General features: G+C 41.9%; 1 protein-coding gene across 2 annotated transcripts in view; it reads left to right on the top strand.

The window, feature by feature from the left end:
• The window catches only part of flnbl (filamin B, like), a 66,910-nt gene that overhangs the window by 35,064 nt on the left and 5,110 nt on the right, over positions 1-26,736 (top strand). Inside the window, exons 9-43 of one of the 2 annotated variants that reach the window (XM_063473759.1) lie at positions 10-210; positions 379-516; positions 1,156-1,282; positions 2,414-2,550; positions 2,854-3,047; positions 3,153-3,266; positions 4,104-4,247; positions 8,645-8,768; positions 10,443-10,603; positions 11,458-11,548; positions 11,736-11,890; positions 12,124-12,241; positions 12,763-12,842; positions 12,997-13,182; positions 13,282-13,596; positions 14,360-14,477; positions 14,871-15,071; positions 15,725-15,898; positions 15,989-16,151; positions 16,559-16,719; positions 18,047-18,338; positions 18,666-18,819; positions 18,903-19,092; positions 19,172-19,419; positions 20,269-20,352; positions 22,134-22,239; positions 22,718-22,858; positions 23,090-23,218; positions 23,309-23,482; positions 23,749-23,907; positions 23,999-24,202; positions 24,316-24,468; positions 24,554-24,676; positions 26,029-26,295; positions 26,545-26,682. In XM_063473759.1, the coding sequence (XP_063329829.1) occupies positions 10-210; positions 379-516; positions 1,156-1,282; positions 2,414-2,550; positions 2,854-3,047; positions 3,153-3,266; positions 4,104-4,247; positions 8,645-8,768; positions 10,443-10,603; positions 11,458-11,548; positions 11,736-11,890; positions 12,124-12,241; positions 12,763-12,842; positions 12,997-13,182; positions 13,282-13,596; positions 14,360-14,477; positions 14,871-15,071; positions 15,725-15,898; positions 15,989-16,151; positions 16,559-16,719; positions 18,047-18,338; positions 18,666-18,819; positions 18,903-19,092; positions 19,172-19,419; positions 20,269-20,352; positions 22,134-22,239; positions 22,718-22,858; positions 23,090-23,218; positions 23,309-23,482; positions 23,749-23,907; positions 23,999-24,202; positions 24,316-24,468; positions 24,554-24,676; positions 26,029-26,295; positions 26,545-26,682 (5,664 nt within the window). The remainder of the gene's footprint in view (positions 1-9; positions 211-378; positions 517-1,155; positions 1,283-2,413; positions 2,551-2,853; positions 3,048-3,152; positions 3,267-4,103; positions 4,248-8,644; positions 8,769-10,442; positions 10,604-11,457; positions 11,549-11,735; positions 11,891-12,123; positions 12,242-12,762; positions 12,843-12,996; positions 13,183-13,281; positions 13,597-14,359; positions 14,478-14,870; positions 15,072-15,724; positions 15,899-15,988; positions 16,152-16,558; positions 16,720-18,046; positions 18,339-18,665; positions 18,820-18,902; positions 19,093-19,171; positions 19,420-20,268; positions 20,353-22,133; positions 22,240-22,717; positions 22,859-23,089; positions 23,219-23,308; positions 23,483-23,748; positions 23,908-23,998; positions 24,203-24,315; positions 24,469-24,553; positions 24,677-26,028; positions 26,296-26,544; positions 26,683-26,736) is intronic. The other variant, XM_063473760.1, reaches the window with a different exon arrangement.

Raw genomic sequence — 26,736 nt, 5'->3', positions numbered from 1 at the left:
TCACTGTAGGTGCCGGTACAGGAGACGTGACAGCCATGATCAAAGATCCTCAGGGCCGGCAGAACACTGTGGAGGTGATGATGGAGGATAAAGGCGACAGCGTGTACCGCTGCACTTACCGACCCACGCAGGCTGGACCACACACAATCACAGTCACCTTCGGAGGCGTTGGAATCCCAAAGAGCCCCTTCAGTGTGGACGTGGGCCCCGGTGAGTACTTTTTTTTTTTTTTTTTTTTTTTTTTTTTTTTTTGTCCCCCCCCCCCCCCCCCCCCCCCCCCCCCCCCGCCCCCCCGCCCCATTTATCTATTGCACAGCTTAAATCCTTGAAATGAAAGAGTCATCACCTGTTTACTTGTGCTGTCTCATTCACTGGCAGCCTGCATGCCGGGAGCGTGCAGGGCGACAGGTCGAGGTCTTCAGCCGTCAGGTTTGAGGGTCAAACAGGTCGGTGATATCAAGGTGGACACCAGGAACGCTGGCAGTGGAGAACTGAAAGTGACAGTCAAAGGACCGAGTGAGTACGGTTAATATCTTAGATGCTTTTAAGAGAAGTGAAATCAGCTCAGACCTAATAAAAAAAGAACCACCTTCAGAATCGCATTGGCCGAGTTTCAGACAGACACTGCAGTTTTTGTCCATCTTCTGTTTAGTGACTTCACACCATGAAGCCCCCTGGTGTGGTCAGGACTTTCATGCTTTCTCTGTTGGAGGATGAACTCTGAGTGCTGGTAGTCTGGTCTTAATCACACATAAGAACCAGATGAGATGACGTGTTGTAATTTAATGTCAAGTCAAGATTGGAAAGATAGAAAACAGTATAGGAAATGTTTGAATCTGGCCTCAGTTTGTGGAGTACTGCAGTCCTCATTACGCCACATAGATCTGACTACTTTTTCTTTTTTTTCTGTGACTAGAGACAAATAACTTCCAGCTTCATGTTGTATTCACCGGCTCAGTTTCCATTGTATGTTTCTGGATGTTTGTTTTCCAAAATGTCACATTGCTATTTCAACTGTGATTTAAAAGCTTGTTACTCACTTGGTTTTATTTATATAGCCTCAGATTACAGCACACAGGTTTGTCCCTTTCCACGATGTGCAGACATATCACATTATCTGTGTGTGTGTGTGTGTGTGTGTGTGTGTGGTTTCAGAGGGCATCGAGGAGCCAGTGAAGCAGCTCTCCAGTCAGGATGGGGTGTTCTCCTACGAGTATCACCCCAGCAGTCCTGGGAAATACATAGTCTCCATCACCTGGGGAGGTCAGCACATCCCAAAGAGGTGAGCTGTATGCTGCGTGTTTCACGGCATTACCTCATGTAATCTGAATGACTGGGTCTCCTGGGGCCTCATGAGACCTCATGTTCAAGACCTCGTTTTCTTTTTGTCACCTCTCTGTGAAGCAGATTTCTTTTCTTTTCTTTTTTCCCCGCTCTTTCCTTGTGTGAATATTAGTAATGGTGTGAGGGTTTCTGAGAAGCAAAGAACATATATCAGAAGATGTATGTGAATCTGAGGGATAAAACTGAACTCTGTGTGTGGTTCAGTCTTAAAATCTAGACCTCTTCACAGGTCACAACAGGTCAGAAATTTCCCTCAGCCTTCACATCTTTGGGGCAGGGGACTTGAGAACCCCTTTAACAGGTTTCTGTTTTGTTTCATCCAGCACTCACCATTAGCTCGCTAAACTAAGCTCAGAGGGAAAAAACTCCTTTATATAAGGAATATAAACTATAGCTGTTCTTGATCTTGAATCTCACCAGTGTCTGCAAGTCCAGATGTAGAGAAGATGGATGAGCCGAGAGGCAAAACTCCCAGCCATAGGTAGTCCGGTGACCTCAGCCTTCACATAATGCCTCTGTACTGCAGTGCTTTTTATTCACTATTCATTATTTCAGTTTAAAACGCCCAGTTTTGGAATTTTCCACTGAAGTGATGTCTGCCTGCCCTTTAATTTAAGATTGATGCTCAAAAGTATATAGATGTACATTGTTTGTTTGTTTTTTTGTTTTTTTTGTAGTGACATCTTTGGCCCAGTAAGCATAGACAGACTTGCGGCAGTCATGGTTTGTGCCATTGGTGGGCATAAGTTTCAAAAGGCTAAGAGACAAAACTGGAAAAGTGGAACATTTAAAGGGGAAAAAACTGTAAATCCGCACAGGCAGTTTTATTTGGAGAGCAACAGACATAAACTGCAGATTCTGTGCACACACACTTTAACTGCAGTGTTGGGTTTCAGTCCTGTGGGGCACTGTGGTTGGCTTGTTTGTTGACAGTCTTTTGGGGGATTTCAAACTGTGTAGCGGTATTTAGATGCACGCACACACACATACCATGCTGTTTTTATGCATATGTTATGACATTACCAAAACGGCAGCACACTGTGATCTGATTTCTTTTTTCCCTCTCCAGTCCATTTGAAGTAACAGTTGGTCAGGAGGCGGGGCCTCAGCAGATCAGGGCCTGGGGTCCAGGTTTGGAAGGAGGCATTGTGGGTAAACCTGCCACCTTTGTAGTGGAGTCCATTGGCACTGATGTGGGAGTGTTAGGTGAGTCTGATCACACCTTGTTCAGGTTTACCTGTATTTATGAAGCTGCTGCTGAACCAGCAGAAGACATCAAATCTTTTCATCAATCATAATTTCCTTCACTACATCCATAAACCTTCTCCCGAAGGGGGATTGAGCTTTAAAAACAAGTGAAGGGGTTAAAAATCATACGCTAGATATAAAAGATGGATGTTGCAGTACTGGTTGCAATTTTGAGCCTGAAATGTTACTACTTAGCTAAATGTATCCAACCTGCAGTTCTTTACACCCTCTCTAACTTAATCTAACCTGCTGTGTCTTCAGGTTTTGCCATCGAGGGACCTTCACAGGCCAAAATCGAGTGCGAGGACCAAAATGATGGGTCATGTGACGTTCGTTACTGGCCAACAGAACCCGGCGAGTATGCCGTCCATGTGACCTGTGATGAAGAGGACATCGAACACAGCCCCTTCATGGCCTACATCATCCCTGATAACAACACTAGCTTCCCAGATAAGGTCAGTAAGACTCTGAATAAACAGGATCACATGTGTTCAGGTGTTTTTAATTGAACAATGAAGACTTATAAAGTTGGGGGAATGACTTTTGTTTTGCGTTTGCAGGTCCAGGCTTACGGGCCGGGGCTTGAGAAGAGCGGCTGTGTCGTCAATCAGCCTGCCGAGTTCACTGTGAACGCTGAGCATGCTGGGAAAGGACCTCTGAACATCACAGCTCAGGTCAGAAGCAGAAATCCTGCCCCAAACTTTTAGGGATATATATGTGTGTGTGTGTGTGTGTGTGTGTGTATGTGTGTGTGTGTGTGTGTGTATATTTTTTTGCAATAATGCCTACCATTATAAACAAAGATTAGCTTAATATTTGTTTACCTTTAAGTTATATTTTTTAATTAAGACAGTTTACAAACATTTAAAAATGTGTTCTGCAAACATGACTGTGGGAATAAACGTGTGGAATTCGTTTTTGCATCCAGTTCCTCATAGTTTGATCATATGGTGAAGTTCATGTTGGTTTATGAGGTTTTTTTAGCTGAACTAAATCAAAGTTCACAGGTTGCATGCAAAGTGTGTGAGTGCAGTTAAATGTGCTATGCTTAAGACATTTTTGACCATTTGCCACTCAAACTGCTTAGCCATGGGGTGACCCAGTTTTTGAAGCTGATAATTCAATGTGGTGTTTTGAGTGTGAAACCCTGAGGTCAGACCCAGGGAAGATTTGCTGCTTTGGGACTGCTTCGGTGTCACCCTGAAGATGGTGGTGGGAGTCTGCTTAGCCCTGCTGAATAGACTGCTAGGAAATGAATGAATGAACAAATGGATGAAATGTGCTTTCGCTTGATGTGGTTGTCAAGTTTGTCTGCCTGCTTAGTTCCTGGTGCTGTTATCTGTCATGTGATTGAACTGTGGCTTCATAACATTCTTCAATTAAAGAAGCTTTAACCAGAAGATTTCCCATAATAACAAGAGAAAATGATACCATTTAATTCATTCAAATATATATATTTTTTGTACTCATCTTTGTCCTATTGATTAACTGACTTCCTGTTTGTTTGCCAGGACGCAGAGGGACTTCCTGTGGAGGTCAAGATGAGGAGCAAAGGTGATGGACTGTATAGCTGCTCCTACACACCCACCTCCCCTCTCAAGCACACCGTGGCCGTGTCCTGGGCGGGAGTCAGCATCCCCAAAAGCCCCTTCAGGGTAAGCAGCCAATCACAGAACCCCGTTACTACAGGAAATGATAATTCCCTGGCCAAATCTGAGCATCTTGCCATGACAGAAAGCATCAAGGTTGTTCAGTCAGAGCCTATAATTAAGACAGAGAGAGTAGAATTTGTTCAGTCAGAGCTGAAGGTAAAAAGTACAGATGAGAGCCGCAAAACTAAGAAGCCTCTGATTATCATAACTACATCTATTGAGGAGAGGTACACCTCTTAGTTTAGGTGCACAGAGGTTCATCGTACAACAAAAAATTAAGAAAAACTTTAAATATTAAGAGAATTAAACACTTCACATGAAGAAATGGTAAACTGAGATGCATGGATAAGCCTGTAACTCAGTAGATTACTCATTACATTTACAGTCATACATTCAAGTGTCTGGTATTCAATATGCCTTCATAAATGTGTTCAGTGGACGTGGGAGGATATCTGTAGTTTGGGTTAGTGAGTTTGTTTTCTTCGTCAAGGAAACAAACCTTTCTCTCAGCATGTATCTGTAAAGCATCACAATCATCAACAGATGGTTGTTAGAGGAAGGAATCAATATCCCGTGTCTGATGAAAAATTTAGTAGAAGCTGAAATGTTTTTGATTTTGTTTCAAATGTTGTATTTTACACTGTTCTAATGAACTCCGTCATAGAACTGTTTTCACTGTAACAGCTGTTTGTCCTTCACATTCTCACTTAACAAGTTAAGATTAGGGGTTTTATGTAGACTCTAGTAATGATGATGTAACCACCAGACACTAACCAGTCTTCTGCACTGTAACCACTGTCCATGCATTTTTTTTTTTTTTTTTTTTTTTTTTTTTTGTAACACTTTTTGGGGTTTGAGTCCCACCTGAAAATCACTCACCTGAACCTTTCTGATCCCAGCTACAAACCAGCTTTGACGTATAAGCAGTCATCAACTCCAAAATGTCAGTACTCACCATATAAACCAGCTAGATTTATGGGTCATAACCCTTAAGAAGAATCCTAAACTGAATTTGCTCAAACTTTTTAGGCAGCGCTCACTAAATAGTCTAGAATGTAATGACCCCTGTGGTGCTATAAACCAATAAATATCAGTTTTGTGAGCCAAACTTTATTCTTCGGGTTATAGACAAAGCTCCAGCTTTGATTTAAAGAAAAAACAACAAAAACAAAAACTCTTTTCTGTAATTATTAATGATGTCACAGAAACGAGGGCTGCTTCTTGATTTTGATTTTGGGCATGAAATGAGCGGCAGCCTCATGATTGCATTGCTTTCAGGACTACATTCAGCCTTTTTAAGTACACGCACTCAAGATTTAACTACATTTCTAATGTTTGGTTATCCTTTAAAAGTAGACTTCTTCAAGGGGGTGGATCCTTTTTTTAAACCCTTAATCGGATTAGATTAGCAAAATACTAATGTCTTAGTCACAAAACTGGTTTCCTGTTGGAAAATTGAAAGATAAAAATGTGTTCTTTTCATTTTTGACAAACTAAAAACGTAGGAGGGATCATGCAAAAGTAACTACACTAGCAACTCCCACCATTGGTATAAACATGTCAAAGCCTTCAGGCGTAGCTGGTTTAAAGGATTTTGACATTTTGGATTTAGCCTCAGTTTACCAGAAATTATAAGACTCAAAATAATGAACTCTAAAGAATGCTGTCATTCTTTAGAGTTCACATTTATATTCTGCAAAGCCAGAGAGGTTCAGATAAGTGAAATTTTAACAGCATGTTTGTTGTTTTTCCTCCTGTTTAAATGTGTTCATGTTCAGGGAAAACCTTTTCATTCCATGTGTGTATTTAATGAGATCAACACAATCTTTCAGTGTAAAGTTGCTGACGTGTGAAAGTCATCCACATCAAACATAAATTCTGAACACAGATGCAATTGACCCATGATTTTGAGTATCAGGGCAAAACTGAGAGTGAAAAGGTTTTCTTTTTCCATTCATGTTTACTAACCAGTCTTTTTTTTTTGCACTGTAAACCTTTTATTTTACTTTTTGAAATCATTGTTTGAGTTGCTGCTGTTTTGTTTTGAAGCCATTTATTGGCTCTCTCCTTCTTTTTGATACAAGTTTAGTTCCACATACATTACACATAAGTCCCATGAGAAACTGCCGCAGAGTCTGAGATGGGTCTGGATTTGTTTGTCATTGAGGAATTCATGAAGATCCTTGCTGGGATTTTCATGAATTCTGCATGAAGAGCTGGCAAAGACATTCAGCTTGTTGCACATCTGTTATCCTGTAAAGTGTTTAGGGCTAGACTAGACTTTCAGAAGCTTTTGTAACAACCTGACTGATTTCTGTAGTGTTCACGGTGGTCCATAAATCACTTCAGCCGATGGACACCTTGTTGGATGTCTTAGTCACTGATTGTTCAGCAGGCTTGTTCTGAGCTGCAGCAACTTGCATGCAGGCTTCCTGGTACTGACTGCGCCTTTCTCGAATTTCAGTGAAGATACTTTGGGTGGATAAAATGCAAACAGACGCACCCAGCTCTCAGCACTGCTGGGAGCCTACAGCAGTGACACCTTTTTAATCAAACGTGTAGGAAAAGAATCCAGCATGGGAAAGAGGTCAGCTACAGACGAGGGAGTAAAGAATCTGTTTAAAAGCCAGAAACTGAAGCAGAAAGTTGATTCTTTTGTGTCAAAATGAGCTCACTTAGGCAGTTTCCATACATGCATTGCATCCAAGGTGCAAAGTCCGTCTCTGAATCCCTCTGGGCACTTATTTGGGCAGTTATTTTTAGAAATTCTCTCAGATAACTAAAGCAGTTTATGATTCCAGTGTTTACTGCGACATAAAGTCCACACTATGTTAGACAGCATAAAAAGAGCTGCTGATTTACCCACTAGTGAGTGGACGTGGTGTCTGTCGCTCCCTAAGCTGAATGGTTTACCGCTGCCTGCTGTGTGTGAGAGTGCGTATCGTTTATCTCCCGGCTTCTTTTGTGACTAATCCTCGGGAGTAGTTGCAGAATAAATCAACCTCTACACCCTTTGACAGTCTGCTTGGGTTGGGCTTTAAAAACAAGTCTGAAAAGAGCACTCATCAGCTTAAACACAAGTTGCAGAAACTGTTTGCACTCATTGCACTGATTTCTACTTTTATTATATAGAATGAGTAGATTTCCTTTTTAAACATCTGTAGTGACTTAAAATCCTTTAAATCAAAAGCTTTAAGAAGTTTGCAGAATTTTTTTTTCCCCCTCCGTTAGCGCCTCATTTGAGATTTCTGTGTTTGCATTTTTGTTTTAAAATATTGCCAGTAAATCTGTAACTAACGTGTTTGCTGAAACCAACTTTAATTTCAATCTGTACTAAAACAACAAAGCACTTAAACACTTTAATTGCCACAAGTGGAAGTTGATTTCAAAATAAATTAACACTTCATTTAAATGTTGTTCTGTGTTTGGTTCATTTCTTTTTCTTAGACTTTGCTCATTCAGTTTTTCTTTCTTTCACTCATTCACTGATTTCTTGTTTAAAGCAAAACAAAGTACAACGAAATCTAAATGCTACATGCAAATGCAGGGAAAGGGAAGAAGTGACCAAAGACCAGGCAAAACAAAAAGTCAGAATCCTGAATCGGACCCAGTAACTGTGTGTAGCTGTGATGTGGAATAATTATTGTACAGTCTTGTACTGGAAATGTTATCTAAATGGCACAAAGGACATTTAAGACTGTTATATTTTTAGAAACAAATGTTTTTATGATGGTGGGAAAATATTAATATCGCATCAAGACACTAGAGTTTCATATGGAATCAAGTTGATCATCACGAAGTAAATTTAGTGCTATTAATTAGTTGGACTTTCCCCTTTTTTTTTTTTTTTTAAATGCCATAAATTCATATTGAAGTCCCAGCAGTTAGTTTTCTGCACCTGTGAAGTTGTTAACCTGCACTTTACTGTGTTTCACTTTTTATTATCAGTTTTTCAGTTTTATTAGAAATGCTCTTTACTGTTTTAGAGTAAAATTGCACAACTGTGTACACTGTAGATGTGATCTGCCTGTAGAGAATTCACTGTTTAATGCCACCAGTCTGGTTTATTGCTACACCTTTCAGAGCCTTTTTGGGAACACTGAATCCTCCTCACCTGCTTTCCTCTTAAGTTATAGCTGTGTGAAGCCAGCATTAATAAATGTGATGTTGAAATGTGTTGCAGTAAATATGCTAAGAATAAATAAAAAAAAATAAAAAGCTGTGCATCTAGTTTGGAGCCTTGTGGTTCTCTTACGTATTATAGCATTCATTGTTTTCTTAATTTTATTTTTTTTATTTTTTTATTTATTTATTTATTTTTTTTTTTTTACAAAATTTAACTGCCTCTCATCCTTAAGGAGATTGAACTAAGTGATGTCACTTCCTGTCGGTGCCCATAGGTGAATGTGGGTAAAGGCAGCCACCCCAACATGGTGAAGGTGTTTGGTCCCGGAGTGGAGAGGAGTGGACTGAAGGCCAACGAGCCCACACACTTCACTGTGGACTGTTCAGGAGCTGGAGATGGTAACTTGAACACACTAAGAATTATTTAGACAGGAAATCCTGACTATTTTATGACACTTCAAAAGAATTTGCTCAAAGGGGGTGTGCTTTTCCTTGGTTGGGACATTAACATATATAACCTTAAGCAGTGGTGGATCCACTTGTACTTCTGTGGTGTCACAGAGAGTGGATATGCCTGATGTGGGCATTAACCAAGATAATAATTTGTAATTTGTAATTTTATGCTTTGTATTTGGTCAATTTCTTTCACAAACTTTGGGGTTTGAGTGTTAGGAGTGTGCTAAACACAGATAAACAAGGTGTGTTCTGTTTCAGTGTCAGTCCAAGCGGCGCAGTTTATTAAAAGCTAACAAAGTATCACAACCGTATAGTTTTGATACCAATATGCCAGTTCAACACCAGACTTCAGATTTGGATATTCTAAAATGAATCAACTGGAAACAAGTCTGAGGACGACTAGTATTTGTCACTGCATTAATGAATAGAGACAAAGCACACGTCTAGGTTTGAGTGTGCATATATTCTTTTAATGTGGTGGGAAGCATGTTTAGGCTGGTGCATGCGGGTGATGAAGCATGATCCTGTGTTACTACTCAGGAAGGGTCAGATGGATGAATTTCCTGTTGGGATGTTTCTGCCTTGAGATCATTGCCATGACATACCAGAGGGTGTGTATGGTATTACTATAGTATCATTCAAAGGCTACATTCATTTTAAAGTGAATGCACATGTTACAAACAATGTGTGTTGTTTTTTTAACTCTGTGCCAAAGAGCCGTTGAAATTCAATTCAGCCTGGGGGCAAAAAAGTAAACTGCTCTAAAAGGCTAAAACAATCATTTGCAAATGCTACTAGAATTTATTTATTTTCAAATTATAGTATCGGTATGTTCAAACTGGAGAAAGTAACACTTATGTAGATTTTTTTTTTTTTCTTCCATGTCATTTTCATGACAGGAAACGCTTCTTTTATGAATTCACGCTAACTCTCCCCCCACCAAAAAAAACACAACTTTGCCACAGTGGGTGATGCTCATATTAAACTGTGTGTGTACACACACACACACACACACACACACACACACACACACACACACACACACACACACACACACACACAAAATGCATCAGTGTTTTATTTTATTTTACTTCTAGAATTCTTAAACATTAGAGTATGTGCAGTGGGGTAATTTGAGCTTTTTCTTTGGGACAAGAGAGAATTGTGAAGGTCATCTGCTAACACTCTGTATAGAAAGAAAAAGGGTTTCTGAGGGTTTTCTCAGGAGTGGTTTCAGGTTATCAGTGGTTTCCCTTCAGGGGTGGGCAGTTTCTGTTGTCTGACATGGTTTCTTGTCCTTTTCTTATCTCTCATACTCTGAATTCCTCTGTGATTGATAGCTCGGGTCTTGTGCTGCAGGGAGTGCCGATTGTGCTGCACAGGTGGCTTATTGTTTATATTAGAGTTTTTGGCAATGCACCATCCCGGAGGTGTGAAGTGTTTCTGAGATGAGACGATTGACTGAGGAGCAGAAACGGAAGCAGGCAGCGCCACCTTGTGGCAGCCGGTGTATACACTGAAACGATCATCGGCCAAGAAATGAGATTATTTGGAGTCTGAGTCATAACTGTATTATGTTCACGATATGGTTATGGTCAACTCTGTGTGTTTGTTCAGGTGATGTCGGCGTTGGGATTAAGTGTGACGCCAACATGATCAGCGACAAAGAGGCTGATGTGGATTTTGATATCATTCCCAACGCCAACGACACGTTCACAGTCAAATACATCCCTCCTGCTGCTGGAAGACTCACCATTAAAGTCCTGTTCACTGACAAGGTACAAACACACTCCTGAAAGGATCGCCCTCTGGTCTGAGTGCTCGCTGTCGACAGTCTGGAGTCAGAAGTGATCACATTTAGATAAGTGTGGAATGCAGAGTATGATTTACTCCATAAACTGCCTGCAAAGTACAGATAATTTCTATCAATTGATAAAATACTAGTTTTTTTCCCCTAGTATTTTAAGTCAGCTTCAAGTCAGATTTGATGAATTAATGAGTGCCAAAAAGACATCTTTCTATTTTAATGTTTTCATCATTTCTAAGTTGCTACACCCGCTCTGATTCCTACTTGTATATCACTAGTGAAATAGCTCACTTTTTTCTACGGGAGAAGTCTGATGTTGGTGAAACACAACATAGAAAAGAGCGAGTGTCTCTTAAAATCTGTTTGACCTCATGATTTAAGGCTTGTATGAAGAAATGCATCGATTTTTCTGCGTTAAATATGACGTGCCATGAGAATAAATGTGTTTAACTTTTGGGCTTTTCTCTTTTTGCTCCATAAGCTATGCTATAGAAGGTGATTTGTGGATATAGATTTTTTTTTTAAATTTTTTTTAGTAAAGTAGTTAGTTGATCAAAAAAGTAACGCATTGAAACAAAACTGAAAAAGGGTTTTGTTTCAACCTCCCTGTGAGGTTGAAAAGTGGAGGTTTCAACCTCACAGGGTTATACTCCTGCGAGCACCTCGAACACAAACTTAAACCCACTTGTGCTCATATTTTCTTCAGGGTCATAATTTTGCCATTAATTCCATTAAACTTTTCCCATTAAAGGCACCAAACATTTGAGGGGTCCACTTTTAAGAAAAAAGTGCTTACTGTGATTTTATTCTGGTTACTTCACACAGGAAGTTCCTCAGAGCCCCTTCAGTGTCAAAGTCGATCCTTCACATGATGCATCAAAGGTCAAAGCAGAAGGTCCTGGACTGGCTCGCACTGGTGAGAGTGGATTTAATGGGACATTAAATTTATTAGAATAGGTCTTACACAAAAATCTGTCATTGAGCCCAGTCATTTGAATCAAAGGTTAGTCCTTTATATGATCTACTATTTGTAGGCGAGACTGCACTGTGACAGTATACAGAGAGCAGGATTACAAGATAACCCCTTCTCTTATTCTGTCCAGGTGTGGAGAGCGGAAAACCGACTCATTTCACCGTGTTGACTAAAGGAGCAGGTAAAGCACCGCTAGATGTTACCTTCTCCTCTCCCGTGAAAGACTTTGACATCATCGATAACTACGACTACTCTCAGACTGTCAAGTACACACCTGCACAACAGGTACATCAGATACACACCTTGATCCACTTCAAAGTTGACGGGTGTATTGCTGGCAAGATTATTTTGAGTGCTTTTTATATTTTTGCAAAACTGTGGTGCAGTTCTGTTTGGGTACACACTTAAAGTTCGTCATGTCAGTGTCACAGATCTTGCAAACTGTCCAGAGTCGTGATGGTAAATGAACACAGTGCTTTTAGTGTTTGTTCCAGAGTAAATGATCAGTTTCTTTGCAGGGGGAGATGACAATCGTGGTGAAGTTTGGAGGCGACCCCATTGCCAAGAGCCCCTTCACAGTTGGAGTTGCTGCACCACTGGACCTCAGCAAAGTCACTGTGGATAACATGGATGGAAGTAAGCTGACTTCCTCTTCCTCAACTGTTTAGAAAGGTTTTCTAGCAAAGAAAGAACACAAGTTATATCTAAAATAAATAAATAAGATTTTGTTTTTCTGACACAAGCAGTAAAGCATAAAAAATGACTGCTTATGTTTCTGCAAAAAAGAATATCTGCAGATTTGCTGTTGGTTCTTTTTTTTTTTCTTTTCTTTTTTTAACATGCAAGGAACTTCGGGATGGTTCCTTCCCATTTCTGGTACATGAGTCGTTTTGTTTTGTTTTTTGTTTTTCTTTTGTTTTTGCTTCCAGAGTCTAATGAGAGTTGATGAGTATTTTTCATCGGAGTTGAAATCAAATTTAAGGATTGTACAAATGTTTGACTGTAATTAAAGGTACAGTGATAGTCAATAGAAATTGTACAAGAGTGATCTGGATGTTGTGCTCCCGTTTATTCTATCAGTCATCAGTTTTAGTGTTAACAGAAAGTTTCTAGGTACTTCAGGAGGCAGCCACTTGTAAGTGACTAATGTCTTTCAGGAGTGGAGGTCAACCAGGAGCAGCAGTTCATGGTGGACACAAAGGGTGCCGGAGGTCAAGGTCACCTGGTGGTAGAACTGGTGAGTGTCAGAGAAACCTCATATAGTGTGAAAAATATAACTGTTAGTAAGATTCAGTCTTTTTATTAAGGTTGGATAAGGAAAATACTTTTTCCAAAAATGTTAAATTCTGGAAAATCTGATTGTTGTTTCCTTTCTGCGTATGTGGTGTTAGCTGAGTCCCAGTCAGCAGGCAGTACCTTGTAAAGTTGAGCCTCAGCCCGGTAAAGCAGATGTCAGTTTGGTCCGTTACACCCCCACAGAGGAGGGGGTGTATGCTGTTAACGTGTCCTACGATGGACACCCCATTCCCGGAAGCCCCTTTCCTGTGGAGGCCCACCTGCCTCCAGACCCCAGCAAGGTAATATCAGTTTGTGTTCTGTACCTTGACAATTTTACTTGGTCTGTTTTAACATGTTAGACACCTGTATCATTAATAATGCGTTACATCTTGTTCTAGGTGAAAGCCTTCGGTCCTGGGCTGAAGGGAGGCTTAGTGGGGAACCCGGCTGAGTTCACAATCGACACCAAAGGTGCCGGCACTGGAGGTCTGGGGCTGACGGTGGAGGGGCCGACCGAGGCCAAGATCGAATGTTCAGATAACGGCGATGGGACCTGCTCAGTCTCCTACCTGCCCACCGAGCCTGGAGACTACCTGGTTAACATCCTGTTTGAGAATGTCCACATCCCCGGTTCGCCATTCAGAGCTGACATCCAGATGCCCTTTGACCCCTCCAAGGTGGTTGCCTCAGGATCGGGCCTGAAGAGAGCCAAGGTGAGAGTCTGCAGGGGGAGTCAAATCTTGATGAGTGCAACAAATATGCTGCTACAACACTGCTTCTGAATTTCTCTGCAGCTCAGAATTTTGGCTCGTTAATCTTAAATTTGTTGACTAAAGTTAGCTGGTCTTTTATGTGGTGATCTCTGGGTTTCAGTAGCGATGCAGAACCACCTCCTCCTCCCCACTTCACCCAGTAATATGTTCCAGTCTTTGTTGTAGCAGCATTTTCCAGTCTTAGTGGGAGTTTCCGTCATATTGCACAAAAATCTTCATAGCTTTTGACTGTATGGTGTAATTTCCTCCATTGGGTGTGTTATAAGCAGCAAGAAATGTGACGAATTGACCTGCACTTGATCCATGATGGCAGCCTTTCCTGCTTTTCTTACAGCCAGTGGATTCATTCCTCTGTTTAGGGAAGGTGTGTGTGAAGTGGTGACTTCTGAAAAGTAGTGCCAGTCAAAATGTGTGACTAACTAGGGAATGAAAAAGGGTGTCCCACATGAACTGAGACACCCGGTCAGCCAATATGTATGTGGTGGACTCTGCTGAAATGCAGCCAGGAAGAAATTTTAAAGTTCCTCAGAATTTATTCATGCAATGGGCACAAGTTCAGTTTTTCATTGTTCGAAAGTTGTGCTGCTCTTTAAGTTCCTTAATCTCGTCCTGTCCTGTGTCTGCTTTAGAGTCTGACTCATCCTTTAAAATACTCTCCTGTCCTGAAAGTCATAAAGTCTGATCCATGTTACTGTCTCTTCAGGTTGGGGAAACCAGTGTTGTAAATGTGGACTGCTCTCAAGCTGGACCGGGTGAACTCAGCCTGGAGGCTGCGCTAGATTCACCCCCAAGCAGCCCTACTGGTTCAGGCCTGGGCTCAGGTAACACCGAAACTATTTAATTCAGTCATAGAAAAGTTATACATGTTCAAAAGCACATTTAAAAAGTTGTATTCAAATAAAGGCAGAGCCAGCCATTATTCACTGTTTATGAAAATTGGATGCAGAGACTTAAAAGAATACTTGATGATCAGTTATTTCAAGTGAAGAAAGTGTCCATTTCGTCCCCTTTGCTTCTTTAACATGCCTTACCAGGGGGTAAGTGTAGAGGTTACTTATTAATATCATGAAATATGGCTGGAAAGCTGTCGTTTGGCTTTGTCAACAGACACATGTTCATTGGTGAGATTTTGTATGTTAAACTCCAGGTTTTCTGTTTAAAGCAAAAATTTTGGTTGTTCTCCATGTAGCACAAATTCTAATTTCATATTCCAGGTGCAAAAGCGAAGACTGAGATTGTGGATAACAAAGACGGGACCTACACGGTGACCTACATCCCTCTGACTTCTGGCATGTACACCCTGCTGCTGAAGTATGGAGGAAAGACCGTCCCTGGTTTCCCTGCTAAGGTGATGGCGGACCCTGCTGTGGACACCTCCAAAGTCAAAGTGTTTGGACCTGGAGTGGAGGGACAAGGTACAGTATATATTTAGTTTGATACAAATCCAGTTTGGGAAGAATAATTTAAATGAGTGGCATTCAAGTTGAGCAGTACTGTTTATTTTTTTCCTGTTTGGTTTCTTTTGCTTTGCATTAGCCTGCACAGTTGAATATTATACAAGTTAGAAGTTATAGAAAGTGAATTATACAACTTAATAGCATTCGCTACAGTGGTTAATGAACCTAATATGATCATCCCAAGCACATGGCTGAGAGTACATAAGCTCCACCCACCTGCTTATGTTTAATTGAGGGGCAACCAATCACAAAACTGTTTTTAAATAGGGTGGCCTTACAGGGGGGAGGAGATAAAATGGCTTATGTCAGACTGGGTTTAATTGAGAGACTCCACTATTGTGCTGAACTTTGAAGTGTTAATATTCAATGCTTCTCTTCATTTTTTGTGAATTGAAGAATTTTGTGTTGAGGGACTGTGGGTATTTTATGTAGTATAGTTTTTAAATCCCTTTGTGATATCGGGGTAATTTCCAACTTGATAAAACTCCTTCATAAGTAGAAAGGTAGAGATGACTTGACAGCCTGAGTAAGTTTGACTGGGCACAAGGGGTTTTTTGATCATTACCAGAGTTCTGCTTAAAACACGCCTTCCTCTGTTTCCCTCCCTCCAGCTGTTTTCAGAGAAGCCACCACAGAGTTCACAGTTGATGCTCATTCTCTGACCCGGCGAGGTGGAGACCACATAAAGGCGGCGGTCAAGAACCCGTCTGGAGCTCTGACAGACTGTGTGGTTACAGACAAGGCCGATGGCACCTACAGTGTCGAGTACACTCCTTTTGAAAATGGTAACGCATCCAGTCAGAACTGAACTGCTCAACATAAAACCTTTTTGTTGTGAAGTCAGTTTCATTTGTGTCAATCTTTGTTTATTTTAGGTGTCCACAGCGTCCAGGTTCTGTATGATGACACTCCAGTTCCCAATAGCCCATTCAAGGTTTCTGTGTCAGAGGGATGTGACCCGAGCAGGGTGGTGGCTACTGGCCCCGGGCTGGAACAAGGCCTGACTGACCAGCCCAACAACTTCAACATCTTCACCAGGTACTGCTGGGCAATAAAGTATACATGTATATCCTTATAAATAAGGAGCAATAAAGTAGATAATTGTATGAGTCAGTAAAGATTATAGTTAACTGACAGAAAACTGAAACTACACTTTTACAAGGAATATTTAATTTAAGACTCTTTGGTTATATTTTTAAATGCACCATGTGTGACGAGGCATGATGCCTTTTTGTTTCAGTCTTTTTTTTCTTTTTCTTTTTTAAAGCTAATACAAACAAAAGGTAAACATCCTTAATCAAAAAGAGGGGAAAACATTTGTGCGTAAATGACAGAATTGGCAATCAAATCATGTAAATCATGCTGTATCATCTGCATACATTTGAACAATTTGACAGCTGTTGGTAGATAATTAAAGTACAAATAATTTGGATGTGTTCCTTCAGAGGGGCAGGTATTGGTGGCCTTGGCATCACTGTGGAGGGTCCATCAGAGTCTAAGATGTCTTGCACAGACAACAAAGATGGCAGCTGCAGTGTGGAGTACATTCCCTTCACACCAGGAAACTACGACATCAACATCACCTATGGAGGAGAACACATCCCTGGTGAGATGATCCCTCTTTTTTTTTATTATTATTATTTTGGTTCCCTTACTAGCATAATAAGCTGTAGCACAGGAGATGGTTAAACCTGTAAAGCGTGCAGGAAAAACCCTACCTTTTAAAAATGGAAAGACAAGCATTCAGAAACAGTTCAGAGTAAACCAGGTTTTGCTCTGCATCAGTGTGAGGTGTTTCAGGCATGTCCAACCTGGACACAGAACACGCTGGAAAGATTATTTCTCTGAGCTAGTTTAGGGAACACCTCAGCATCCTGAAGAGTTTGAGTTTAACAACCCTTGTAGTTTATAAAACAACTTTCTTTGAGCGTATTTCATCTTGAGGCCTTTAGCTTAGACTGCTGCCCTTGCAACTCAAAGTTGGATAAGGAGTGAAAGGGAGATGGATGGAGAAGGCATTTCATTTGTTTGAGACAATTTTCATTTGTTTGAACAAAGTTAATCACATTTGATACTTTAGTCTTTTGTGTGTGAGTTGGTTAAAATAAACGGTGGAAAGATCAGTATTTCTGGACCACAGTGGAGCTCTGTGGCATAGATAAACAGGAACTAGATCCAGATGGTTTGGGTCAGTTTTCTGAGATTTGTTGACAACAGAAAGAGAGAGAAGAATTTAATCCGACTTAATTCTGGTAATGTGAGAAGGGGAAAAAATATGAAGAGGAATGGTTCTTGTCAACATGAAAAACAGGAATAAACTAATTTAGCACAGCTTCACTAAGCTGTTTCACATGTGTTCATCTCTTAAAGATCTTTAATGTCACTTTAATAACACTTTGTTGCCTTTTTTCTCATTTGTACCTATAAACAGATGCTCATGATAAAAGGTGCAGTTAATGTTTAGTTGACATTACAAAAATGCTGTTATTGGTTGTTTGAAGACATGTTGAGAGTTTTGGCTTAATGTTTTAAAGATATCACAGTTTCTTCGACTGTGGTCTGAAAAGTTCTCATGTTTTTTTGTTTGACAACTTTTATGCAATGACTTTGTTTCTGCAGAGTCATTCAGCAGATACTGCAGCACTGTTATCTCTGTAACTTTGCATTCGTGGAGTGATTCACAGACATGTTGTCAGACAGTTATCCAGTATCTAGGAGTGCATTTTATTAGCATTTATTAAGAGGTAGCTTCACTCTGCACATCTGTCTACATGTCTGTTGCATGTGCTGCAAACATTAAAGTGTCAAACAGCACACTCTGCTGGACATGTTGTGTAATAACATAATTTCTAAATTATTGCAAAGAGTTTCAAATCTTTCAACTATGAGTCTTGCTTGCTGTGTTTACACCAAATTAATTTTTTTGTACTTAGGGAGTCCATTTAAGGTCCCAGTTAAGGATGTGGTGGACTCTAGTAAGGTCAAGGTTTCTGGTCCTGGAGTGGCGTCAGGAGTCAGGGCCAATATCCCGCAATCCTTCACAGTGGACTGCAGGAAGGCCGGCGTGGCGCCCCTGGCTGTGGCAGTCACTGCTCCCAAAGGCATTGCAGAGCCTGTGGAATTGACTGATAACGGAGACGGGACTCACACAGTGTCCTACACGCCGTCTGTGGAGGGACCGTACTCGGTGGCTGTAAAATATGCTAAGGAGGACGTCCCACACAGGTACACAGCTGTAGCAGTACAGCAACAGAAGGAGTCGGGCAACTTTTGTGAAAATGTATACATTTGATTTGTTCTGGTTTGTTTTAATTGAACTGCTGACACTTCAAATGATGAACTTTAGCTAAATTTAAGATTATATGAAACTACATTGACTGATTAACCAGATAAAAATGCATGCAAAGCAGACCTTTTTGAGTCGATTCACTCTAACAGCCAGAGGTGAACACTGTATTACTCTATCACTGGTAATTTTTGTCCCCTTGATATCTGCTTGCTGTTGTGGTTCATACCATTGTTGATCAGTCTGTACTGTCTCTGATCTTTCAGTCCCTTCAAGTTTCGGGTTCTGCCCACTCATGATGCCAGCAAAGTACGAGCCAGCGGCCCCGGGCTGACCAGCGGCGTCCCCGCCAGCTTCCCCGTTGAGTTCAATATCGACGCTAAAGATGCTGGCCAAGGCCAACTGAGCGTGCTCATCACGGTCAGTATCACACACACATAAGCATACACACATTAAAGTAGACCCCACACTGATTGTTCCTCTTCCACTTCCTTCCTCTTCAGGACCAGGATGGTAAACCTAAGCAGCCCACGATCCATGACAACGGTGATGGTACATACCGGGTATCATACGTCCCTGACCGTGCTGGCCGGTACACCATCGTTATAAAATATGGTGGCGATGACATCCCAGCATCACCTTACAGAGTCCGTGCTACAGCAACTGGTGATGCCAGCAAGTGCACCGTGAGCGGTATGTGATCAGAGTCTGACAGAAGGAATCTCATTTATTTTTAGCAGTCTGATTAATTCACAACGTGTCCTCCACCCAGGTTCAGGCGTGGGTCCCACTGTGGCCATTGGTGAGGAGCTGGGTCTGGTAGTGAATGCAAAGGGTGCTGGTAAAGGGAAAGTGAGCTGTGTGGTGGTTCAGCCCGATGGCACAGAGGTGGAGGCTGAGGTGCTGGAGAATGAAGATGGCACCTTTGACATCTTCTACACTGCGCCAGCTCCTGGGAACTACGTCATCTACGTCCGCTTTGGAGGGGAAAACATCCCACGCAGTCCCTTCAAAGTCACGGTGAGAAGAGAACGCATATTAGACAACTCCCCCCACCCATTTTGAACACTTTGGATGACCGAGTCATCTGCTTTCAGAGTATCAAACATGTCCTTGTACACTGATTAACCTCATCTCTTAGTTTGACTGTTTGTTTTGTTTCTTTGTTTTTCCTGCTCGTCGTATTGGGCCTTTCATCGTCTTTCCTTGTGTTTGTGTGGGAGTGATCATTTTGTCCACAAAGTCATGTCACAGTGGAAGTAATTCTATTTTAACTGATATGTATTTCAGTTTTAACAAAAGCAGCTGTCTTTAGGCTGCACAGGCAGATAAATGGTATTTCTTGAACTCTGATGTGATCAGATGTGAAGAGTATGTTTTAAGTGGATAAGTGGCTTTTGTGCTTACAGCCAGAGCCTGGCCAGACCATATCAGGGATATCCAACATCATATCAGATGGTGTTTAGAGCCTAAATTTTTGGCTGGACAATAAAGGCCAAATGCATAATGGCTCTGCTTTAGAGAAACTTGCATAACTAATTAGAAATGAATATCCTCAAAAGGTCCTCAAAAATGGAGAGCAACAAAAATATAGGAAATTGATGCTATTCTTCTCTTATATTCCTAAAAAGTTGATTCAAGCCTGATAAGTGGGTGGAAATATGAGAACTTGATGTCATTTCTTGATGTTAAGGACAGAACACGTAAGATGTTTCTAGCCACTAATGGAAACTGCTGGTGGTAATCGCAGGTGTTTGTTTTCCACTCCAAACATAACTATGGACTTCGTGTAAAGAGACTCCCACATATATATTTACATGGATTGACTGGTTGTGTGAGATGTGTTAATCCTTACTGTCATGTCACCAGGCTACTGATGAGGTACCCATGATGAAAGGGCAGACATCTCTACAGCAACGGGCCGCTCCCCCTGGGGCTGGCTTCAAGCCATGGGTACCCCATTACACACACTTACACACTTACACATGTTTTTAAGCCCTTCAGCAGATCGTTGATCAAAGTGTCCTTTGGAGACATCTGATTCCAACTTTATTCTGCAGCAGGACATTTGGCCTTAAACTGGGGTTAGAAACATTAATTGGTTCATGATTTGAATAATAATGGTAATGGGGAGGGTTACATCGTACCAGTTTGGGCATAATCACTGACTCTAGTCTTTAGTCGAGTGAGCTGCAAAAGAAATCAGATGTTTTAGAAGCTCTTTGGAGGTGCAGGTCTGTCAGTAAGCTTATAAACACAGATATTGCAATGTTCTTCAGCTCACCTGAGCTCTGTACTACAAAGTTGTTCAAACAGGGATCTTTCTATTATCTGGATTCCTGATATTGGATCAGCGGTCACATGAAACTGGATATCCACTCGCTCAGTTAACCCACACGTCATGACTTTTTCTACTAAAAATGATCCCTATGAGTGTCAACTACTCCATTGTCAGATACTAATAAAATGGTGATTTAAAAAATCTCTAAAGAGCAGAAAATGATAACGGTAACAGTGTTGGAATGAGGATGACAGAAATGCTCTAGAAAATTGTAAATCTGGTGATTTTAGTGCACAGAGCAGTAAATATTTTAAAGTTAATTATGTTATCACTGAGTGCCTTTTAGTGCTGCTGATTGTTTCTAAAGTGATGGCTGTAATTAGATCTTTAACGCTTTAAACTGGGTGCACTTTAAAGTACATTTTACTGTACCACAGCCTTAGAAAGGGGAAGAAAACTGCTGTATTTTGGGGCGCATATAATTTAAATAAACTTTGATTAATTTGAATGAGTATTGTTGCTGTGTGTCCTGGGTGCAGGCCTCAGATCTGTACTACGAAGCAGGATTTGTGGCTTAACCTAAAATGGCAGCACAGTTATTGTTTCATTTGTTTTTAATACTTCTTCACTTGCACTCATACCATAAAATATCACCATGTTCCTTTTATGATGCAAGATAATATACAATTGTAATTATAGAGTTGATACTGATAAATCTGTTGACAGCTGAGAGCTTTTATCCTTTGGAATAGGCTTTATTCTTAAGACCTGTCTATCTTCATGTGACCGCTTAGTCTGATCGCTCTGTGTTAGGATGGCTTGAACCAGATAAGAGAGAAATCCTAGGAATGTTGAACCTGCCTTGTAGTACAGGCCCCAGGGTTGGTTAAGGCTGTGCTGCAGTGTGTGGTTTAGGTCGTCTTTTTCACTGTTTGGAGGACAGTATTTATAGAACACACTTTATATTTCCACACACCCTCTCTGTTGCGGATGAATGGCTGCTGGTTGAACACTTAACTTCTCTCTCACTGCACTCCTTAGTGTATTCACTCAAACACTTTCTTTCCTCCATGCCATCGCTTCACTTTTTGTCTTAGCCAATGGGATCGCAGCAAACTTCTAACATCATGAAACAAACCACCATCTGTGTGCGAGATGCATTGCACAAAGGTGTTTTTGAGGGAGGGGGGCTGTTGTGGTGGTAACCTTTGCTCCTCTTCTTTCTTGGTGCACTCTTCATCACTGTGGCTGCATCACAGAGTCACCCCATCATCACCGTCATCCACCTCTTCCTTCCTCATCCTTCATTCATTGCACAACTCTTTTCAGGATGCCCTTGTGTGGGCGGGGCTTCGACGCAGCATGCTTGCATTTCAGGTGCTGAGAACATTTTTTTTTTTTTTCCCCCTCACTGACATGCTAAAGTCTGTCTTTGTGCCTGTCTTGTATTCAGGTGAAGTCTGAAAGCTACCAGCCAGATGGTACGAGCGTTAACGGCAGTGGCTTCAGACCTTTCGACATGGTGATTCCGTTCGCATTCAGGAAGGGAGAAATCACTGGTAAGGAAGAAAGGGATGGATGGTCTCAGTGAATTTGTGCTTATTTGAGGTGTTGAGAGACATAAGATTTTATTATAACAAAAAAGCACCAGCAATTCTAGAAAAATTTTCATAAGTTATTTAAAACTTCACTGCACACGGTAAGTGATTAAACACAAGAAATGCAATTTATTCAGATCAGCAGAGGCTGAGGACACATTTTTCAGCTTTCTGGGTTTCTCTGCGGTACAAAAAGTGCGTACTCTGCCAGCTGCAGCAGTATATTAATTTCTTTGTGTGAATCGACGGATGTGAGTAACCAGTAAATTGAAATGTGGATGAGACATTCATGGGTTAATATAATCGTTCAATTCCTAGAAATGACAGTCTGTGCAAACTAATATGTTAAAGGGGATCAGAGTTTAAGACACTGACCAATAAATGGACAGTCTGACTCTTCCCATTACAGAAATGGCTAATCAAGAAACTTCTCTTACAGGTGAGGTGTTGATGCCTTCAGGTAAATCTGCTCAGCCTCTAATCACAGACAACCTGGATGGGACGGTCACAGTGCAGTACTCTCCTACTGAGGCGGGTCTGCACGAGATGCACATCAAATACAACGGCACACACATCCCAGGTAAACACATACACTCATGTGACATTAGCACCATGATTAGAACCCTTATAGTGAGAACGACAGCCTGCTGCTCACAGGGGCCTCAGTTTGTCAGGATAAATCTTGGTGGGGTGTCTGAATTGAGTTCTGAAGTGGCTGGTTGGGTTAACTGAGGGCTCATGAATTTCACAGTATTAATACTGCTACTGCAAACTTAGTTTGCTGTAATTAGGTTAACTGTATGTGTTGCAGAATCTCCCCTTCAGTTCTATGTGAATCACGCCAGCAGTCCCAACGTCACAGCTTACGGTCCTGGTCTGAGTTATGGTGTCGCCAACAAGTTGGCTACCTTCACAGTCTTCACAGAGGACGCCTCCGAAGGTATGGGTTATACATTTTATTTTTCATTACTTAACAGTCTGTTTTGACTCAGTTCAGTCTCGCTGACCAAGCCTGTCTCTCTCTGTCCAGGAGGTCTTGACCTGGCTATCGAGGGTCCGTCCAAAGCAGAGATCAGCTGTGTGGACAATAAAGATGGGACCTGCACTGTCAGCTACCTGCCCACGCTGCCAGGAGACTACAACATCCTGGTCAAATACAATGACGAGCACATCGCTGGCAGCCCGTTCACCGCCAGGATTACCGGTCAGGCACCAATGCACAATATTAGTACTGTAAATTGTCTAGCAGTGTAGCTTGTTAGCTCACTTGTTTAAAAAAGTTGAGCTTGTTTAAACAAGTGATTATTTTGCTACTGATGTAGACATGAAATCAGATTTTTTTTTTTTGAAACATTAAAGAAATGGGTTTTTACAGTTCTCGTCTCAATAATTTACCCACTGTAGTCTACACTGGGTTTGCTATATTTTATCATCTAATACTTTACCTTCTTACTTCTGTTTGTCTTTCAGAGGACAACCAGCGGCGCTCTCAGGTCAAACTGGGCTCGGCTGCAGATTTCTCTCTGGACATCAATGAGACGGACCTCAGCCTGCTCAGCGCCAGCATCAGGTCGCCCTCTGGACGTGACGAGCCCTGCTTGCTGAAGAGGATGGCCAACAACCACATCGGTAAGATCCACAAAGGCACATTTGAAACAAATGAGTACAACATTTACCGAAATTGCTCCTCTCACCTTCAACTCTTTTCTCCTCCTCACAGGTATCTCCTTCGTCCCCCGGGAAGTGGGCGAGCACCAGGTCAGCATCCTGAAGAATGGTCGTCATGTCGCCAACAGTCCCATCACCATCATGGTCGTCCAGTCTGAGATTGGCGATGCCAGTCGAGTCAAAGCTCACGGTGATGGCCTCGTCCAGGGAACCACCTTCAACAACTCAAGCTTTATAGTCGACACGCGGGAGGCAGGTCAGTGTCAGCCTGTTCTAAACAATGCATTTATTTTCTAATATAAACTCAATTCTTCCTTTCAAGCACTAATAATAATGACATCAATGCCTATGATGGCGATCTGTTTCTAGGTTATGGCGGTCTGGCTCTGTCCATTGAAGGTCCCAGTAAAGTAGACATCCAAACGGAGGACGTGGAGGACGGGACCTGTAGAGTCACTTACTGTCCGACTGAACCTGGAAACTACATCGTCTCAATCCGCTTCGCTGAGGAGCACGTGCCAGGTAGAGAGGAGAAAAAGTAGCTGAAAAACAGTTTGTTCAGTTTTCTAATGAAGCGTGCAACTTAACGAATGTGTGGCGTCAACAGGAAGTCCGTTCACAGTGAGGGTGACGGGTGAGGGTCGTATTCGGGAGAGCATCACCAGACGACAGAAGGCGGCGTCTGTCGCCAGTGTCGGGAGTGTGTGCGACCTCAGCCTGAAGATACCAGGTACACAGACGTTTGGTGACTATGTTCATGATGTTGCGTGTGTGTAACACAAACTTTAGGAAAAATAGAACCAAATGGATTTTTTTTTTTTTTTTTTTTTTGGTTTTGTTTTGGGTTTTTTAAGGCTCTCTTTAAGTAGATCAGAGCTGCTCTCTGTCTGAAACTTTAGCTTTTTCCAGTTTTTCCTCACTGCTGCTCTGTGCTGACTGTAGTCTCTTTGACATTTAACTTTTCTTATTTCCCTGTTCTATCATTCCCTTTCTATGAGAACTTTTCACTCAGCTTATTTCCTGTCTGTCTTTTATCTTTCATCGATCTTTTACTTTTTTCTTCTCTCTTGTCAATCATGTCTCTCCTTCTCCTCAGCTTCTCCTCGTTTCCTCCTCTACTGCCTTGTTCCCTTCTCCTACCCCTCAATCCTTTCCCTTCCTCTGTATGCTCTCTTCCTCATCTTTTTCCTCCAGTCAGCTGGTTCCTCCTCGTCCTGTCTCGGCAGCTCCTTTCTCACACTACCTACCGCTCCTACTGCTCTCTATGGTGGTCTGGAAGATCCAGCGTTCCCATGACTCATTCCTCTGCTGCTACCCGGAATCAGAACCTGTCTCCTGGCTGCGTCCGGCTAGTCTCTGGCCTCTCCGGTCTGGTGCTGGCAGGGGGAACCAGAGCAGTGAGGGGTGTTTGGGTTGTTGATGCCCCCTATTTGGGACGCAGTGCTAGGGTGGAGGGTGCGTTGTAAAACTAGCTTTAACTGCTTTATTTTTTTAAGTGGGCATGAAAGATTCCACCTCATCTTTTATCAGTTTGTTTTGATACAGAGTAATTTTTCTGCATCACACACACAACAAGGAAGGGAGTGCTTGGCTGCTCCTACCTACAGCAGCACCAATATAAGATTAGGGGAACTTTAGTTTATAACACAAAAATAAAAATTAATATTGATAAAGACAACTGGTTAAAGATGTATAAAAGCAACCCTTGTGACCCTCAAGGCAGTTGTTCTTGGGTAACTTGAACAGTTGCATTTGATCTGTAAGTTGAGAACTGGATGGTAAAGTTTGCACTGTGCAAACAACCTTGCAGCCGTTCACTGTATGAAGGACCTTGTGTTGCTTCTGATTATGTCTCTTGGAGGTTGTAGCACAGTTTAATTTGAATTAAATTTCCTTAAACCTCCCTTTTCCGTTTCTCATTTGCCATGCCTGTCCTTACTGTCACAGCAACCTGTTCTGGTATGTTTCAGCTTTAATTTGATCTAATTGATGCATAACAAGCTTACGCATGATCATGTGGTAAATCAGTCAACAAATGCACACAAATGTAAATGTATAAATGCCTCCTTCCTCTCTTCTCAGCGATCGACATGCAGGATGTCACTGCTGAGGTCACCTCCCCCTCTGGAGCCAGTCAGCCAGCAGAGCTCGTGGCCACGGGTAACGACGCCTACTGTGTGCGTTTCGTGCCCACTGAGATGGGCGTGCACAGCGTGAGTGTCAAGTACAGGGGCGTGCACGTGCCGGGCAGCCCCTTCCAGTTCACTGTGGGGCCACTGGGTGAGGGCGGGCCTGGCAAGGTGAGGGCCGGAGGTCCAGGACTGGAGGGAGCACTGGCAGGAGAGCCAGGTATGCACAGAACACCTGATCTAAAAGTCTGATGTCCATTAAATGTCAAAATTAAAGAAACTCATCCTGTTCCTCTGTGCCACAGGGGAACAGGATGTTGTCAAAAAGCAAAACCACAAACTGCTGCAGTTTCACAATAAAGTTCACACAGTGCTACATTGGTTTTTACACAAGTACTTTTAAAATGTGGACTGATGGAGAAGGATCTGTGCCTTGTGAATTTTCAGTTTTCTTGTATCTTTTCACCAGCTGAATTCACGATCTGGACGAGAGAGGCAGGAGCTGGTGGTCTGTCGGTTGCCGTGGAGGGACCCAGCAGGGCTGAGATCTCCTTCGATGACCGCAAGGACGGATCCTGCGGCATTTCTTACGTCGCTCAGGAGCCTGGTAGATGATTCACACACGCTCACGGTTTACCTGTTGGCTGTTTGTTGATGCGTT

This window comes from Pelmatolapia mariae, linkage group LG5 (assembly GCF_036321145.2).
Source record: "Pelmatolapia mariae isolate MD_Pm_ZW linkage group LG5, Pm_UMD_F_2, whole genome shotgun sequence".
Lineage (NCBI taxonomy): Eukaryota > Metazoa > Chordata > Actinopteri > Cichliformes > Cichlidae > Pelmatolapia > Pelmatolapia mariae.
Note: the sequence above shows the minus strand (reverse complement) of the source record. Positions and strands in the feature narration are given on the sequence as shown.